Source organism: Myxine glutinosa, chromosome 12, assembly GCF_964187855.1.
Source record: "Myxine glutinosa chromosome 12, kmMyxGlut1.1, whole genome shotgun sequence".
NCBI lineage: Eukaryota > Metazoa > Chordata > Myxini > Myxiniformes > Myxinidae > Myxine > Myxine glutinosa.
In genome coordinates, this window is record NC_136272.1 from 18,468,820 (window position 1) to 18,487,588 (window position 18,769).

The following is an 18,769-nucleotide window of genomic DNA, read 5'->3' on the forward strand; positions in this document are numbered from 1 at the left end:
CAGCATCATGCTGTGGGGGTGTTTTTCAGCAGCAGGGACTGGGGGACCGGTCATGGTTGAGGGAACAATGAACGGAGCAAAGTACAGAGATGTCCTTAATGAAAACCTGAAACAGAGCCCTCCGGACCTCAGACTGGGCCGACGGTTCACCTTCCAACAGGACAATGACCCAAAGCACACAGCCAAGACAACGCAGGAGTGGCTTAGGGACAACTCTGTGAAGGTCTTTGAGTGGCCCAGCCAGAGCCCTGACTTGAACCCAATCAAATATCTCTGGAGAGACCTGAAAATGGCTGTCCACCAACGGTCCCCATCCAACCTGACAGAGCTTGAGAGGATCTGCAGAGAATAATGGCAGAAAATCCCCAAATCCAGGTGTGCAAAGCATGTCGCATCATACCCAAGAAGACTCGAGGCTGTAATCACTGCCAAAGGTGCTTCAACTAAGTACTGAGTTAAGGGTCTGAATACTTATGTCAATGTGATATTTCAGTTTTTTCTTTTTAATAAATTTGCAAAACTTTCTAAAATCCTGTTTTCTCTTTGTCATTATGGGGTATTGAGTGTAGATTGATGAGGGAAAACATGAATTTAAACGATTTCAGCATAAGGCTGCAACATAACAAAATGTGAAAAAGGTGAAGGGGTCTGAATACTTTCTGAATGCACTGTAGGTACAGTCGTGTGAAAAAGTAAGTACACCCCATGTAAAGTTTTAACTTTTTCAACATATTTCAACATACAGCTATTTGATCTTCATTTCAACAATATTGATAGATAAAGGTGATATAATATAACAAATATCATGAAACATTTACATTTTGTCGTCCATTGTATAATTTAAATAAACATAAATGCAAATTTCGCATGTGGAAAAAGTAAGTACACCCCTATATTGATCACTACTTCAAATACCTAAAATTAGAATCAGGTGCACCAGCTCAGGTGCAAATGATTAGAACATCGTTAGAGAGGATCTTGGAGGAACCTGTCTTATTTAAACCTTAGACATTTAGTTTGGTTTGCTCTTTCTTGTTGAAGTGTGCGGCCTCACCATGCCTCGATCAAAAGAGCTGTCTGAGGCCTTCAAAAAGAAGGTTATAGATGCCTACGAGTCTGGGAAGGGATTTAAAAAGATCTCCAAACAATTTGAAATCAATCATTCGACTGTCCGGAAGCTCATCTACAAGTGGAGAAGATTCCAAACAACTGCCAACTTGTTCAGGCCAGGCCGCCCCAGCACGTTCAGCCCGAGAGCAGACCGCAAGATGCTGAAAGAAGTCTCTAAGAACCCCAGAATGTCATCACGGGGCCTACAGGTAGCTCTTGCCACTGTTGATGTCAAAGTGCACGAGTCTACCATTAGAAAGAGGCTGCACACATTTGATCTACATGGGAGGTGTGCCAGGAGGAAACCTTTGCTCTCCAGAAAGAACATCAGGGCAAGACTAAAGTTTGCCAATGAACACCGAGTCAAAGACCAGCACTTCTGGAGCAATGTGCTCTGGACAGATGAGTCAAAGGTAGAGCTATTTGGCCACAGTACTAGAAGACATGTTTGTTGAAAACCAAAGACAGCATTTGACCACAAGAACCTGATACCAACTGTAAAGCATGGTGATGGAAATATTAAGGTTTGGGGCAGCTTTGCTGCATCAGGGCCTGGGCAGCTCACCATCATAGAATCCACTATGAATTCTTCATTGTGCATGAAGATAATGTGAGGCCATCTGTCGGAAAGTTGAAGCTCAACCGAAGGTGGACCTTGCAACATGACAATGACCCTAAACATACCAGTAAATCCACCAAAGAATGGCTTAAAAGAAAGAAATGGAGGGTTCTGGAATGGCCAAGTCAAAGCCCGGATCTAAATCCCAACGAGATGTTGTGGGGGGATTTGAAATGAGCTGTGCATGCAAGAAACCCCTCAAACATCGCACGGCTGAAAGAATTCTACATGGAGGAGTGGGCAAAAATTTCTCCCAGCCGATGTCAGAGACTGGTAGACAGTTATAAGAAACGCCGACTTGAGGTTGTTTCTGCCAAAGGGGGCAATACCACCTATTAGAGCCAAGGGTGTACTTACTTTTTCCACTTGCGAAATTTGCATTTATGTTTATTTAAATTATACAATGGACTACAAAATGTAAATGTTTCATGATATTTGTTATAATATATCACCTTTATCTCTCAATATTGTTGAAATGGAGATCAAATAGCTGTATGTTGAAATATGTTGAAAAAGTCAAAACTTTACATGGGGTGTACTTCATTTTTCAAGTGACTGTATGTACCTGTAATGGCCTTGATCAAATCTTTAACCTCCAAAGGTGGATAATTGCCCATCTCATTGCTCCTATCGCCTGTCAAACATCCCTCCCTTCTCTCCCAAATCCTCCCACACACCTCTTTTGCCGCAAATCATTCTTCTTTCCATTTCCTTTTCTAAATTATAATTTTCTCACTTCCGCACGTACATAATAAGTAGATGTGCTGAAAGCCTGCATCTTCAACTGACCCGTAACCTGTCAGAACTTGCACGATGTGCAGTATTAGGAGGACATCTTCAAATGCAATATAAGGAATGCAAGTAATGAAATAACAAAAGTACAGCTCACCAGGCCGGAACACAGACTCAGGACCGCGGGCTGGTGGCGTCGAGCGTTCACGAAACCCGTGTAGAAACAGCGCTTGAGGTGCCCGTTCGAGCGTGGAGCGGACCGAGACCCGTTGCCAAAGTGTACAGCTGCGTAACCAGGGGATAAGAAACCACGGTCGGAGGTCAGGTTGAGGTAGAATGTCCGTCCGAAAGCATCCAGGCGATAGTGCATGCGAACCGCTCCGGCGCGACCTTCGGAGCTCCTCCGATGCCGCCAAAGAGGTGAGTCGGCCGGCAGGACGTTGCCCCACCTGTCCACCCGCACTGGCGTCACCACCTCGGACTCCCGGGGCCCTACGGAAGATTGCACACGGTTATCGATCTGACAGAGGTTGCACAATCTCTTCCTTGTGCCATTGGGCCACCTGGTTTCACCATCTTTCTTCAAGCTCAAATTGCATCATCTTTCTCATCCGAGCATGGGCGTTATTCCATTAACAATCGAAAGAATATCAAGCAAGAAATTATACAGATCAAGCCAACAAAAGTGAAGCATAACAAAATGATTGTGAGAAATTGGCTCGAACCGGAGAATCCATTTATAGTCTTGGAAGAGGTTTGGAAACCCATTAAAGGAAGAGACTTGTGGCAGAATTCCAACCTGACTCTAAGTGAAACAGCTGGGGAATGGCTTTGGTAATTGAGAGATCCATCTGAATGATCTTATGACCATATCTGTGGTCACTTTTGAAACCTTCGCTAGGTTTCAGATCTAATGTGACTTTTGTGCATTCCAACGTGACTCCCCCTTGGCCCCCCTTCTCCACCCCATCCGCACAACCCAGGGTTGTAAGCACGACCCGCTGCGGCTCACGATTCCTTACGACCTAAGCTGACCCGAACAGCTTTCACTGGCTATATTGGAGCGGCAGGAAGCACAATTGTCCTCTTAGCAACCACACGGCGGCGGGTATGGATGGGGTCAACAGATGACCCCGGCCACAATACCCTGGCCACCTGCGTTGCTCCCGCCCAGCTGCGCCCTGACCCTCAGCATTATGAAGACCGAGTGCTCGGACCGTGATTTTGAACCACCCGTGGACCTAGATGGACATGACGTCACAGCGATGACGCAATCATTCCCGAGGAAAAGCCATCGCAGGATATTATAGTACAGATCAACTTCCCAATTCCCGGAGGAGGCATTAGTACTGGGATGTACGCACGGAGCTACGGGTATACAGGAGTTCAAATCCTGGCTCGGAGCCTTCATCTCATCCGTTGTTTGCCTAAAGTTGCCGCGAAGGAGCACGCAGGTGCGTCCGGCCGGTAAAGAAAGCATCAGCAGCGCTGATAATTCCGTGTGGGAACGCGAGGGTTAACGGGCCGGCCGGAGGTAGGCAATCATTGACCAAGAAGCCGCGCAACGCAACGTCAAACGTCGCCGAGCGTTCGGCGACCCCGAGCCCCCACCCCGAGGGCATCACTGCACCCGCCCGCGAGGCTTTCCGCGCCGCTGGTCCCGCCCGCGGGGCTTTCCGCGTTGCTGGTCCCGCGGGGCTCACATTTGTGGACGTTGCGAGGTTTGGCGCGAACGGCGCGTCATAGGCTCCATGGAGTTCCGAGGCATTAGCCCAGTAGGACCGACATCGTCCGTCCCGTACAACCGTGCGTGTCTGGTAGAACCAGTGCCGGAGACGACGCGCGCTCGCACTCCGGTCCCCAGATCGTGATATATCACCGGAGACGACGCGCGCTCGCACACCGGTCTCCAGATCGTGATTGATCGCCGGAGACGACGCGCGCTCGCACACCGGTCCCCAGATCGTGATTGATCGCCGGAGACGACGCGCGCTCGCACACCGGTCCCCAGATCGTGATTGATCGCCGGATAAGACACGCGCTCGCACTCCGGTCCCCAGATCGTGATAGATCACCGGAGACGACGCGCGCTCGCACACCGGTCCCCAGACCGTGATTGATCGCCGGAGACGACGTGCGCTCACACACCGGTCCCCAGATCGTGATTGATCGCCGGAGCCGACGCGCGCTCGCACACCGGTCCCAGATCGTGATTGATCGCCGGAGATGACGCGCGCTCGCACACCGGTTCCCAGACCGTGATTGATCGCCGGAGACGACGTGCGCTCACACACCGGTCCCCAGATCGTGATTGATCGCCGGAGCCGACGCGCGCTCGCACACCGGTCCCCAGATCGTGATTGATCGCCGGAGACGACGCGCGCTCGCACACCGGGCTCCAGATCGTGATTGATCGCCGGAGCCGACGCGCGCTCGCACACCGGTCCCCAGATCGTGATTGATCGCCGGAGACGACGTGCGCTCGCACACCGGTCCCCAGATCGCGATGTGTCGCGCGCGTAGGAATTTAAGCGCGCAGGTGGTCGCGCACACGGACCCGGACCCGAGCGCCACATTTACCCACCCGACCCGAACCCGAGCGCCACATTTACCCACCCGACCCAGACCCGAGCGCCACATTTACCCATCCTACCCGGACCCGAGCTCCACATTCACCCACCCGACCCGGACCCGAGCGCCACATTTACCCACCTGCCCCGGACCCGAGCGCCACATTTACCCACCTGCCCCGGACCCGAGCGCCACATTTACCCACCCGACCCAGACCCGAGCGCCACATTTACCCACCCGACCCGGACCAGAGCGCCACGTTCACCCACCCGTCACGGACCCGAGCGCCACATTTACCCACCCGACCCGGACCAGAGCGCCACATTTACCCACCCGACCCGGACCCGAGCGTCACATTTACCCACCCGACCCGGACCAGGGCGCCACATTTAACCACCCGACCCGGACCCGAGCGCCACATTCACCCACCCGTCACGGACACGAGCGCCACATTTACCCACCCGACCCGGACCAGAGCGCCACATTTACCCACCCGACCCGGACCCGAGCGCCACATTCACCCACCCGACCCGGACCAGAGCGCCACATTTACCCACCCGATCCGGACCCCAGCGCCGGACAAACTTACCGTGCGGGTGGTGACACAACGCGGCGCTGAGCAGCAACCAGAGCACCGCCAGCCGACCGAGGGCCGCCTTCGGGACGAGGGGCACGGGCGGCATATCAGCGGGCGCCGTGCGTCGGGACGACTCGGGCACGCTCGTGCATGCACGGCCAAGCGAACGCACGGCGCGAGCCGAGTGCCGAGCGCGCACGCGGCGCCCTCATCACAAGCACGATCGGGAGACCTCACAAGGGGCTCCCCAGGTCACTCGCCCTCGCTCCGAGTGCGGCCCGGACGAGGCACCGCCGGGCTCGTTATTTCGGCCGCCGAGGGAGGGAGGGGCCTGTGGAGGAGTTCGCTCCGCGTGCAACAAGAAAGAGGGAAAAGGGCGGAGGGGCGCCTAAAAAGGCCAAGCCGGCGGGGGGGTCCCGCGTCCGAGTGACGTCATTGTCGAGGCGACATCAAAGCGGAGGATCCGATCCGTGTTCGTGTGCGCGTCCCTCCCCGCCCCCAGGTGGACCGCGCAGCGCGTTTAGGAACCGGACCTGGTGGGACCTTGAAAATGCGCACCGAGCGAAACAGCTAACTACGTCATAGTGCTCGGGACACTGGTTTCATTCATGGCCGCTTAATTGGTCATTTACTTTTTTTAACCCGCGTTTTCTTTTTTCCACTTTTGTAACTTCTTTAGAGAGATCGATTTCCTGTAGGAGATACCAGCTGTGTACCTGTAACCGCCAATTGCTCGAATCGTCGGCTTCCAATTGGTGGATAAAAATCACTACTACGTCATTATTTGGAGGGAAACATTATTTTTAATAGTGGGTCACGATTTAACAATAAAGTTTTGTTATTATATCCAATAAGTAATTTTATTTTGTTTGGCAATGTAGGTACTCATTTGTCCTCGAAAGGTGAGGACCAAATTGCGCACATGGAATAATTTGTAGACCGTGACGTCATTGCAGGTACATCCTCCGCTGACAGTAAAAGGTAAATGTTACTTTTAAAACTGCAATATGAGCGACATTCTCAACAGCATCGATCCCGTGATTATTATTTTGCTCGGTTGTTTGCAGAGTCGAGGCTCATGGAAGAGCTGGAACACAGGACGGATCAGAACGCAACAGCCAAGCGCAGAAAGAGAGGGAACACCAGCAGCAGGACCGAGGGACAGAATAGAGGAGGACGGACAAACAAGGGATGCAGGTAAGGATGAGGTGTAGGGGGAAAGCAGGGGGAGGATGTGGATAAGATGGACACAGAAACAACATGTACTGTTCGACAACTTTATACATGAACTCAAATCAAATGTTGTCATGTAATGACTAATATAGAGATAAGGGGCCAGATATAGTGACACTGGTCTTCTTTATGCACTGTACATGAGTTCAGGTCCTGGGGTATTGTTTATGGACCGTACCTGTGTTCAGGTGTTGGGTTATTGTTTATGGGCCATACCTGAGTGACTTCAGGTGCTGGGTATTGCTTCTGGACCTTACTCGAGTTCAGGTACTGGGCTATTGTTTATGGACCTTACTTGTCTTCAGGTACTGGGATATTGCTTATGGACCTTACTCGAGTTCAGATACTGGTGTATTGTAGATACTGTAGATACTGGTTCTCTTTGCTGACGACTCTACTCTCTGTCGCTCCATTCCTCATCCCTCAGATCGGCAGTCTGCAGCCTCCTCACTCTCTGCAGACCTGGACAAAATCACAGACTGGGCAAACAAGTGGAACATGTCTTTCAATCCTGACAAATCTCACACTCTTACGATGTCTCTCCGAAAAGACCGACTGGAAAACCCTCCCATCCACTTTCTGAATAATCCTCTCCAAGAAGTTCTGTCACTCAAGCTTTTGGGTCTCACTATCTGCCATGATCTTTCCTGGGAAAACCACATTTCAAATCTGGCCTCCGAAGCCAGTCGCCGACTGGGCATCATCCGTCGTGCGAAGTCCTTCCTTGGCACACCTGAGGTCCTCAACACATACAAGGCTTTCATCCGCAGCTCAATGGAATACTGCTCTCCCCTCTGGGCTGGTGCTCCTGCCTCACACCTAGCTCGTCTCCACGCTGTTGAAACCAAAGCGTTCAGAATCATTGGAATCTCCCGCGATGAAGCTAACTCCGAGCGCCTTTCACTCACTCACCGCAGGCAAGTTGGTGGTCTTTCCGTCTTCTACCGACTCCTCTCCGGCCATGCCCCCCCAGCTCTCTCTGGGCTCTGTCCCCCAAATATTCCTACAGGTCGCACAAGATCTGCCTGCAACCCTCTTATGGTTAAACTGCCAAAATCAAGACTCTCTGCTCACCTTCATTCCTCTTTTCTCCCGCCTCTGGAACAAACTCCCTCACTCTCTTCAATCCCACTCCTCCCTCCAGGTCTTTAAAACAGCTGTTCACCACCATCTCTTATCTTCCCCCATCCAAAACCTTGATCTTTTCTACCCCCGCTAATTTCACCCCAAATCCACTTTTTTGAAATACCAACTTCTTTCCTGGAAGTCCTTGGTGTCCTTGTGTTTATACTTCTCCCACCCCCCACGCCCCTTCCCACGCCTCCTCCCCCCAAGCCCTCTCCCTCCCACACATCTCCCGATGTCCCTGCTCTCAAATGTTGTGTTTGTTTGCTTCCCCTTCTCTCCCCATCTTGTCTACCGCTCCCTCTTTTTCATATATTTTGTTTGTCTGTTTGATTTGTTTGTGAAATAAATGTTAGCTCTTTCACGAGCCTCGTTCCTGTATCCCAAAAAAAAAAAAAAAAAAAATTGTTTATGGACCGTACTTGTCTTCAGGTACTTGGGTATTGCTTATGGATCTGACTTGTCTTCAGGTACTCGGGTATTGCTTATGGACCTCACTCGAGTTCAGATACTGGGTTATTGTTTATGGACCTTACTTGTCTTCAGGTACTAGGGTATTGCTTATGAACCTTACTCGAGTTCAGATAATGTGTTATTGCTTATGGATCTTACTCAAGTTCAGGTGCTGGGTATTGTTTATGGACCTTATTGTCTTCAGGTACTGGGATATTGCTTATGGACCATACTTGTCTTCTGGTCCTGGGATGTTACTTATGGACCATACTTGCCTTCAGGTATTAGGGTATTGCTTATGGACCTTACTCGAGTTCAGATACTGGGGTATTGCTTATGGACCTTACTCGAGTTCAGATACTGGGTTATTGCTTATGGATCTTACTCGAGTTCAGATACTGGGGTATTGTTTATGGACCTTACTTGTCTTCAGGTACTAGGGTATTGCTTGTGGACCTTACTTGTCTTCAGGTACTAGGGTATTGCTTATGGACTTTACTCGAGTTCAGATACTGGGGTATTGTTTATGGACCGTACTTGTCTTCAGGTCCTGGGATGTTGCTTATGGACCATACTTGTCTTCAGGTACTATGGTATTGCTTATGGACCTTACTAGAGTTCAGATACTGGGGTATTGTTTATGGATCGTACTTGTCTTCAGGTATTGGGGTGTTGCTTATGGACCATACCTGTGTTCAGGTGCAGTTTATTATTTTTTCACCATACCTAAGTTCAGATCATGGGGTATAGTTCATGGACTGTACCCGAGTTCGCCTACTGGGTATTATTTATGGACCATACCTGAGTTCAGGTGCTTGTTTTTGGACAACTCACAGGAGTACCTGGCATAGCCGAGCGTCAATTTGGTTTGCTTTCCTATTTTTTGTGTGTGCTTACAACACTTCCCAACACCTAGTGAGGAAAATTTATATTTAATATTATAATATTACACACACACACACATTAATCGGGGATAATTTAATATTACCTTTCCGAAAGCTATGAAGGCTCGGGCACCATACCGAGAGCGATTTTTTTTAATCCAAAAAAACGAACTTTTTACTTTTCAAATTTTTTTTTTGTTTGTACACATAATCGAGGCTCGTGAAAGAGCTAACATTTATCACACAAACTAATCAAACAGACAAACAAAGTATATAAAAAGGGGAGCGGTAGACAAGATGGGGAGAGAAGGGGAAGCACATAAACACAACATTTGAGAGAGACATAGGGAATGTGTGGGAGGGAGAGGACTTGGGGGGAGGAGGCGTGGGAAGGGGGTGGGGGGGGGTGGGAGAAGTATAAACACAAGGACACCAAGGACTTCCAGGAAAGAAGTTGGTATTTCAAAAAAGTGGATTTGGGGTGAAATTAGCGGGGGTAGAAAGGATCAAGGTTTTGGATGGGGGAAGATAAGAGATGGTGGTGAACAGCTGTTTTAAAGACCTGGAGGGAGGAGTGGGATTGAAGAGAGTGCGGGAGTTTGTTCCAGAGGCGGGAGAAAAGAGGAATGAAGGTGAGCAGAGAGTCTTGATTTTGGCAGTTTAACCATAAGAGGGTTGCAGGCAGATCTTGTGCGACCTTTAGGAATATTTGCGGGACAGAGCCCAGAGAGAGCTGGAGGAGCAAGGCCGGAGAGGAGACGGTAGAAGACAGAAAGACCACCAACCTGCCTGCGGTGAGTAAGTGAAAGGCCCTTGGAGTTAGCTTCATCGCGGGAGATTCCAATGATTCTGAACGCTTTGGTTTCAACAGCGTGGAGACGAGCTAGGTGTGAGGCAGGAGCACCAGCCCAGAGGGGAGGGCAGTATTCCATTGAGCTGCGGATGAAAGCCTTGTATGTGGTGAGGAGCTCAGGTGTGCCAAGGAAGGACTTCGCACGACGGAGGATGCCCAGTCGGCGACTAGCTTTGGAGGCCAGCTTGGAAATGTGGTTCTCCCAGGAAAGATCATGGCAGATAGTGAGACCCAAAAGCTTGAGTGACAGAACTTCTTGGAGAGGATTATTCAGAAAGTAGATGGGAGGGTTGTCCATTCGGTCTTTTCGGAGAGACATCGTAAGAGTGTGAGATTTGTCAGGATTGAAAGACATGGTCCACTTGTTTGCCTAGTCAGTGATTTTGTCCAGGTCTGCAGAGAGTGAGGAGGCTGCAGACTGCCGATCTGAGGGATGAGGAATGGAGCGGCAGAGAGTGGAGTCATCAGCAAAGAGATAGAGAGAATTTTCAAGAGAGTCGGAGAGATTATTGATGAAGACCAGAAAAAGCACAGGGCCCAGAACACTGCCTTGGGGAACTCCACCCTGAACAGCCTGGAGTGAAGTTTTACTAAACTAAGCTAAACTCCAGTTTAGCTGGAGTTTTGCCTAAAATACTCCCCAGCACTCACTGATGAACCTTTGAAAGTTTGAATAAGATCCGTTTAGCCATCTCTGCGAAAAATGTCCACACACACACACACACACACACACACACACACACACACACACACACACACACACACACACACAAAGACAGACACACACACAGACAAAAGGCTCTCTTCTAGTACAGATAGTAGGCTCGGCTATTTAGGAAGAGGAAGAAATTTGCATGCGACAGGATAATATAGTCTTACTGTGTTTTTTGTCGCTTAGTCATTTCACCCCCCAGATTCCCCTTCCCAGCAAGTGGATTTCCTTCCTCCGCAAAACCTCCATTTGTGTGACTCCACTCGACCAGGGAAATGACGATTTTAATGGTTGAATACAAATGCGCAGGTAACGGGTAATTGATTGTACGGTTCGGAAACGCCACCCAGTCACTGCGTTTGAGCTATGATGAAACGGGTCCCCGGTACCTGCCCACACGGTCCCCGTGCCAGGTCGTCGTGCTGCGCGTTATTGTTCCAGCCTCCAGGTATTCAATTGGGAAAGGCTGCCAATTATTGTGGGTAAAGTGTTGGGAACGTGGGAACTGCGGAGAAACTGCCTCGAGAGTGGGGTTAAACCACCACAGGTGTCATTCTGTTACCTGGGGGGCATCGTGCCCATGGGAGCTTCAAGGTAGTGAAAAAAAATCAATTATCTCGTAACACGGAATAGAGGTAGGTAAGTAAGCATTATTTAATTTTAATGTGGGCTTGATCAACACACTCAGGATCGATAAACTGTACAAGTCCTGTACTTCACTGCAGGAACTATTGATTTATATGGAAATTGTGACTGGAATTAATTTTTTTAAACAACTTTTAATTTATTTAAAATGTGAATTTAAAACATTTAGAAATTGAAACCAAAGGTTGACGCAGGTTAAGGTTTCACCCCTGTTTGTCTGTCTGTTTGTGAGCACATTATCTCAAAAAGTTGTGGACGGATTATGGGAAAACCTGGTGGATGAATTGGTTAGGTGATAAGAACGAGCAGATTCGATTCTGGTTCAGGTACAGATGTAGATCGGGCCTATCAGTGGATACAAAATGTAAACTGTTGAACCTGGTGGAGGTAAACGCTCTACCGAGTGTCGTTCTAGTCTATATATGTAATTGAAAGGAATCTGATAGACCAATACTTGCAAAACTCGATGGTATTCATAGAATACTTACCATTCGCAGTCAACTTGGTGTGAGCCAACTCTTCTGTTTTTGAACATTTTAAAAATCCAAAATGGCTGCCAGACCACGTGAGCGATGACATCATAAATTTATATTCTCCAATATAATTGTTGCATAGATCATGCTCAATAAATTTCAAACTGATCAGAATAAGTGTTGTCCCTGTCGAATTATGACATCATAATTAAGGCACCAATGACGTGATCGTTAACAACAAATATTCCCCATATGGAGTTATTTACAATGAGCCACGTTTCAATTTTTTCCATGGAGCGGTTTTGGAGATATAGAGGTGCAACGTTTTTCGATTTTTCCAAGATGGCGCCTGTAACACATGGCCTATGACGTCATGATTATCATTAAAATATTCTAAAGGAGGAGGCGCTCCTATGGTGAAAATTTAGTGTCCATCAGCCCAACAGTTGCTGAAATTTTTAAAATAATGATCGGATGGATAAGTGTTGTATTTGTCCAATTATGACGTCATAACGAAGGCACCGATGGCATCATCATTAACATATCTTATTCCACATGGGGTGTAGTTGACAATGAGCCAGGTCTCAATTGTTTCCATGGAGTGGTTTCAGAGATATAGAGGTGCGAAGTTTTTCCAAGATGGCGCCTGTGCCACGGAACCTATGACGTCATAATAATCATTACAATATTCAACAGGGTGAGATGCTCCTATGGTGAAAATTTCCTGTCAATAGGACCAATAATTGTAGAAAAAAAAATTCATAATGATTGAATCAAGCGTTGTACGTGTCGAATTATGACGTCATAATTAAGGGGCCGATGACACCATAATTAACATATCTTATTCCCCAAGCGGAGTACTGGACAATGAGCCATGTTTCAATTTTTTCCATGGAGCGGTTTTGGAGATATAGAGGTGCAACGTTTTTCCGATTTTTCCAAGATGGCGCCTGTACCACGTGACTTATGACGTCATAATTATCATTTTTAAAATCCCACAGGAGGAGCCACTCATATTCTGAAAATTTTGTGCCAATCGGACTAAAAGTTGCAGAGGAATATATTTTTTTCAAACTGATCAGATCAAGTGTTGTACTTATCGAATTATGACGTCATAATTAAGGCGCCGATGACATCATCATCAACATGTCTTATTCCCCATGGGGAGTACTTGACAATGTGCCATGTTTCCAACTTTTCCATTGAGCGGTTTGGGAGATATAGAGGTGTAACGTTTTTCCAAGATGGCATCCGAACCACGTGACCTATGACGTCATAATTATGAATAAAAATTCCTACAGGCGGAGTCGCTCCTACGGTGAAATTTCGTATCAATCGGACCAACGGTTGCTGAAAAAATGAATTTTAAAAATGCAGACATGGCACACGTGCATCCGGCACACGTACGCACCCGAATACTTAACTCCGCTTTTCGCTTCACGAGCACAGGGTAATAACCCAGATCAATCGAATCATAATTAACCCACTGGCCTTTCCAACTGCTCTCCAAGCCATCTGCTTGCAGCGTCTAATGCTTAAATTACAGTGGAACGTGTACATAAATGACAAGTAGGACAAAGACATTGGAAGACATCAGTGGACCTTTACGTGAATGACAAGTAAACAAGTAAACATTGGTAAACGCGGGACAAACACATAAAGTATGAGAGATTTTAACTTGGATTCCGTGCATCATGAGCCTGTTCGGATGGGAACACCGTGACCGGCCAACCAAGGGAAATTGAGTTGGAGGAGGAAATTGTCAAAGTGTCTTCTGGTCTCGGAAAGTTTCCAGTCCCTGTACTTCAATCAATTGTCTTTGGCTCTTGCTGGCAACACCACAACGATCATCGATGGTGGCATGGCACAGATCTCCCCCACAATCTCCCCCCCCCCCCCCCCTTCCCATATTAGCCAAATTTATCCAACTTTGAATACTTCCTATGCAAACCCGAAGGCAAACAGCGATGGATGTGTCTTCAAAACAAAGATGAGAAATTCACGGACAAGTATTTTGAATATAAAGAGAAAAGCATCTACCATGCAAATAAAAGATGTTCAAGTTTGTAGGAAGTTTGTTGTACCTTTGATAAAAACATCAGCAGTGAAACTGTGAGAAACTCTGTGATGCAACAAGGCTATTTTTGAAACAATATTTTAATATCCTCCTGTACTAAATGAGGCAATGATCTGTGTATATACAGGTGTTTCAAAAAGAGTGATGCAACTTTAAAGGTTTATTGAAAAAGAAACAGAAACCTCAGGAACGTGAACCAAACGTTTCTTGAAAGCGTACGACATGGTATTTTCTATCACTGATTGCTATTACAGTAAGTCACTGCTATAGTTAGTGTGAGCTCAAGGTCTGAAATCGGCATTTCTGCAAAATCCTTGTAATTGACGTTCTCGATGTGTGCCCCTCATCGATGTTCAGACAGGCATTGATCCTGACTCCAAAGTTCTGTCCAACTTTCCTGTAGGTCCCATGTGGCACTGCCTGGAGGTAGTCTGACACCTGATTCAGATCATCCAGGGTGGTTGACGTAGACAGAGCCCTTGGCAGCCCCCAGAAGCAGTAGTCCAGAGGGTTCAAGTCTGGACTATGGAGTGCCCAGTCATGAGCGGTACCCAGGGCAACGAGGCGGTTTCTGAAGAGCTGCTGCAGGAAAGCGATGGTGTCACCAGCTGTATGCGGGGTGCACCATCCTGCATAAACCAGGTCATGCTGAGCATTTGGGCTAGATCATTATGAAACTTCTGGAGCACAACCTGGTAGCGCTCACCGATGATCGTCACCGTCCTGCTGTTGTTATTCTCAAACCAGTAAGGCCTTAGCATTCCCCTTCTGGCATTGAAGGCGCAGAAGCATGTGACCTTAGGCCCTTTCAGGTACCTCTTCGTGATCTCCTCAGGTGGTTCTGGCCCCAAGAAAATGTTGTTTTGGTTGTTGATGGCACAATTCAAGTGGGAATGGGCTTCACTTCTTGTCTTCTGCTCCACTGTCAATGGCACAGTTGAGCTATGGAGCTAGAAATCCCAGGGAACAAATACCATGATAATTACACCAAACCCTGAAAAGGAAAACGGTATAAGTCTAAAAAACAAAAAAAATGTAAGGAAGTCAAAGTTGTATCAATCTTTATATAACACCCTATATGTATGTACACCTGAAAATCAGAGGAAAAACAAGGCTGGCTTGATCTCCCCCAAATTTTGCATACGTGTTGGTAGTACCCAGGGTCAGGACATGGGCACAACCCCTCCTGCCCAAGCAGGAGGGGGGGAGAAGACTTGACAATGCTCTGGAAGTTAGCGGGTGTTTTTAGTATTGAACTAGAACGGCACTCTTTGACTTCACAACATCGACCGATATGCCTCTGCCCACATTATTACATCATCATAGTACCTGTACCAAGTTTGATTTAAATCCATTCAGCTGTTCTCAAATTATCACATTTTTACCTCGCCTGACCTCTGACCTTTGACCTATTGGCCCCAACATTTAATCAGTTCATGTTTATATCATAATACAAAACTGAACCAAGTTTTAATTTAAATCCCTTCAGCTGTTCACAAGTTCTCACATTTTTACCTGACATTACCTCTGACCTTTGCCCTCAGGACCCCCAAAATTTAATAAGGTCATTTTTACATCATTATACATATCTGTACCAAGTTTGAATTAGATCCCTTTAGCCATTCTCAAGTTATAAATCTATTACAGACTTTGACCTTTAACGTTTGACCTCTTGAACCCAAAATCGAATCAGTTAATCTTTACATCATTATACATACCTGTACCAAATTTTAATTAGATCACTTCAGTCATTCTCAAGTTATAGACCTATTACAGACTTTGACCTTTGACATTTGACCCCAAAATATAATCGCTTAATCTTTACAATAGTACACAAACCTGTACCAAGTTTGAATTAGATCACTTCAGCCATTCTCAGTAATATACCTATTACAGATTTGACCTTTGACCACAAAATCTAATCACTTAACCTCTGCAATATTATACATACCTGCACCAAGTTTGAATGAGATCCCTTCAGCCATTCTCAGTTATAGACCTCTTACAGATTTGACATTTGATCGTTGACCCCAAAATCTAATCGTTTAATCTTTACAATATTATACATACCTGTACCAAGTTTGAATTAGATCACTTCAGACGTTGTCAAGTTATAGACCTCTTATAGATTTGACCTTTGATCTTTGACCCCAAAATCTAATCGTTTAATCCTTACATCATTATACATACCTTTACCAAGTTTGAATTAGATCACTTCAGCCGTTGTCAAGTTACAGACCGATTACAGATTTGACCTTTGACTTTTGATTCCAAAATCGAATCACTTCATCTTTAGAATATTGTACACTAGCTGAAAGCACCCGGCGTTGCCCGGGTTATTTTTGAATGAATTTACTACGATAATTCAGCTTTTACTCACGGCCGTAGAAGATTGACTACTATAATTCAGCTGAGCTTTTAATTGCGAAATGGGCCCAGCCCGGCCGATGCGGCCTCGACCGGCCTTGCCACCTAGCCTATAACCTTCCCGGAGCCCGTGCCGACATTTTTGGTTCTTTTTGAATGTATCTGCGCGCATTTGAATATCTGCATATTTGAATGTATCTGCGAATCTGCGCATCGTAAGAGGTGACTAAGGGTTGGCGTCAGGAAGGGCATCCGGCCATAAAAACATTGCCTCAAAAAGGGAACCATGATTGTCATGGGGCCCACAAGGCTAACCCCACTCTAGTGGGGAAAATGGCCTTAAAACGATCATTCATTCATTCATTCATTCTGAATGAATTTACTACTATAATTCAGCTTTTACTCACGGCCGTAGAAGAATGACTACTATAATTCAGCTCAGCTTTTAATTGTGAAATGGGCCCAGCTCGGCCGACGCAGCTTCGACCAGCCTCGCCACCTAGCCTATAACCTTCCCGGGGCCCGTGCCGACATTTTTGGTTCTTTTTGAATTAATTTACTACTATAATTCAGCTTTTACTCGTGGCCGTAGAAGATTGACTACTATAATTCAGCTTAGCTTTTAATTGCGAAATGGGCCCAGCTCGGCCGAAGCGGCCTCAACCGGCCTCGCCACCTAGCCTATAACCTTCCTGGGGCCCGTGCCGACATTTTGGGTTCTTTTTGAATGAATTTACTACTATAATTCAGCTTTTACTCGTGGCCGTAGAAGATTGACTACTATAATTCAGCTCAGCTTTTAATTGCGAAATGGGCCCAGTTCGGCCGAAGCGGCCTCAACCGGCCTCGCCACCTTCCCTAAAACCCTTCCCGGGGCCCGTCCCGACATTTTTTGTATTAGAGGTTTCCTCCTATCTTTCCCCGTTCAGGAGATTAGCTTGCGCAGACAAACAAACAAAAACTTTCGTTTATAATATAGAGAGATAAGTGTACCAAGTTTGAATGAGATCACTCCAGCTGTTCTCAAGTTATAGACCAATTACAGATTTGACCTTTGACTCCAAAATATAATCGCTTAATCTTTACAATATTATAAATACCTGTACCAAGTTTGAATTCGATCACTTCAGGCGTTCTCAAGTTATAGACCTATTACAGCTTTGACCTTTGACCTCTTGACCCCAAAGTCTAATCAGTTCGTCTTTACGTCATTCTACATAAGTCTGCCAAATTGGGTCATAATCCCATCATTAGTTATCACGGTAACAGTATTTTTACCTAACATGACCTCTGACCTTTTGCATTTGACCTCGTGACCCCAAAATCGAATCAGTTCATCTTTACCTCATTATACATACCTGCACCAAGTTTGACTAAGATCCCTTTAGCCGTTCACAAGTTATCGCGATAACAAAAACCTATCATGGATGGACGGACGGACAGACACCCAGACGGACAACCTGAAAACATCGTGCCTCGGCGACTTCGTCGGCAGAGGCATAAAAATGATGTCAGCCTTCACTCTGGTCATTCTCTCATTTCGACTTCAAACCTATTTGTGTGTATGTTGTTGGTGGTAATATTCCCGAGGATGGTTTTTTAAATCTCAGTGAGGTTCTTCTTCATCATTCCTGTTGCTCCAATTTATCATTGGTACAATTTCGATGCTCTTCAGCTTCCAAGATCTCTTGACCTCATTTTTTAAGTCCTGCTATTTGGTCATTCTCTTGATTTCTGCGTTGTTTAGGCCAAAATAGCTGGGTGTTGATATCTCAATCATCAATGCTGTATTTCCCTTTTTGTTCCTGAGTACAATGTCCGGACACAATGCTTTGTTTTCTGTGTTCACGCTTGATGGAATCATCAGGTCATACGTGAGCATGACATGACGTCCTCATTTTCAATGATTGCCCTTGGTTCGTGTTTCCATTCGTTTTCTGGTACTGGGATGTTTACATTTTTGCAGAAATGCCAATGAATCACTTTGCATACTTTGTTGTGCCGTTGTGTGTAAAGTTGTTCTGATAATCGTTTTTTGCATCCCGAGAGCAGGTGACTCATACTTCCTGTTTCTGTCTTGCAGAATCCACACATGTCCGTCTGGCTCAGTCCCACCATCTTTTTTAATCCATTGGTGTAGTGTCCATGATCCTGGGCATATTATGATTCATGTGTGTGTTTATATGTGTTGTGTCTTGGGCATCACAATTTCATTTATATGTATGTGTGTGTCGATAGGCATCCATCCGTCTCGGGAGACAACGGACTGCACCTCGGGTGTATATCACTTCCGGGTTAAACATCATATTTTGTCGCTGTAAATGCTGACTCGAGAGTG

At 46.6% G+C, this 18,769-nt stretch overlaps 2 protein-coding genes across 2 annotated transcripts in view; one reads left to right on the plus strand and one right to left on the minus strand.

Moving 5' to 3' along the window:
- The window catches only part of LOC137438154 (A disintegrin and metalloproteinase with thrombospondin motifs 9), a 247,825-nt gene extending 241,885 nt beyond the window's left edge, over positions 1–5,940 (minus strand). The window contains exons 1-2 of the mRNA XM_078766532.1: positions 5,622–5,940; positions 2,619–2,953 (exon numbers count right to left, since the gene is read on the minus strand). Coding sequence (XP_078622658.1) covers positions 2,619–2,953; positions 5,622–5,715 — 429 coding nt within the window. The 5' untranslated portion in view covers positions 5,716–5,940. The remainder of the gene's footprint in view (positions 1–2,618; positions 2,954–5,621) is intronic.
- The window catches only part of NDUFAF7 (NADH:ubiquinone oxidoreductase complex assembly factor 7), a 486,324-nt gene that overhangs the window by 53,703 nt on the left and 413,852 nt on the right, over positions 1–18,769 (plus strand). The window lies entirely within an intron of this gene.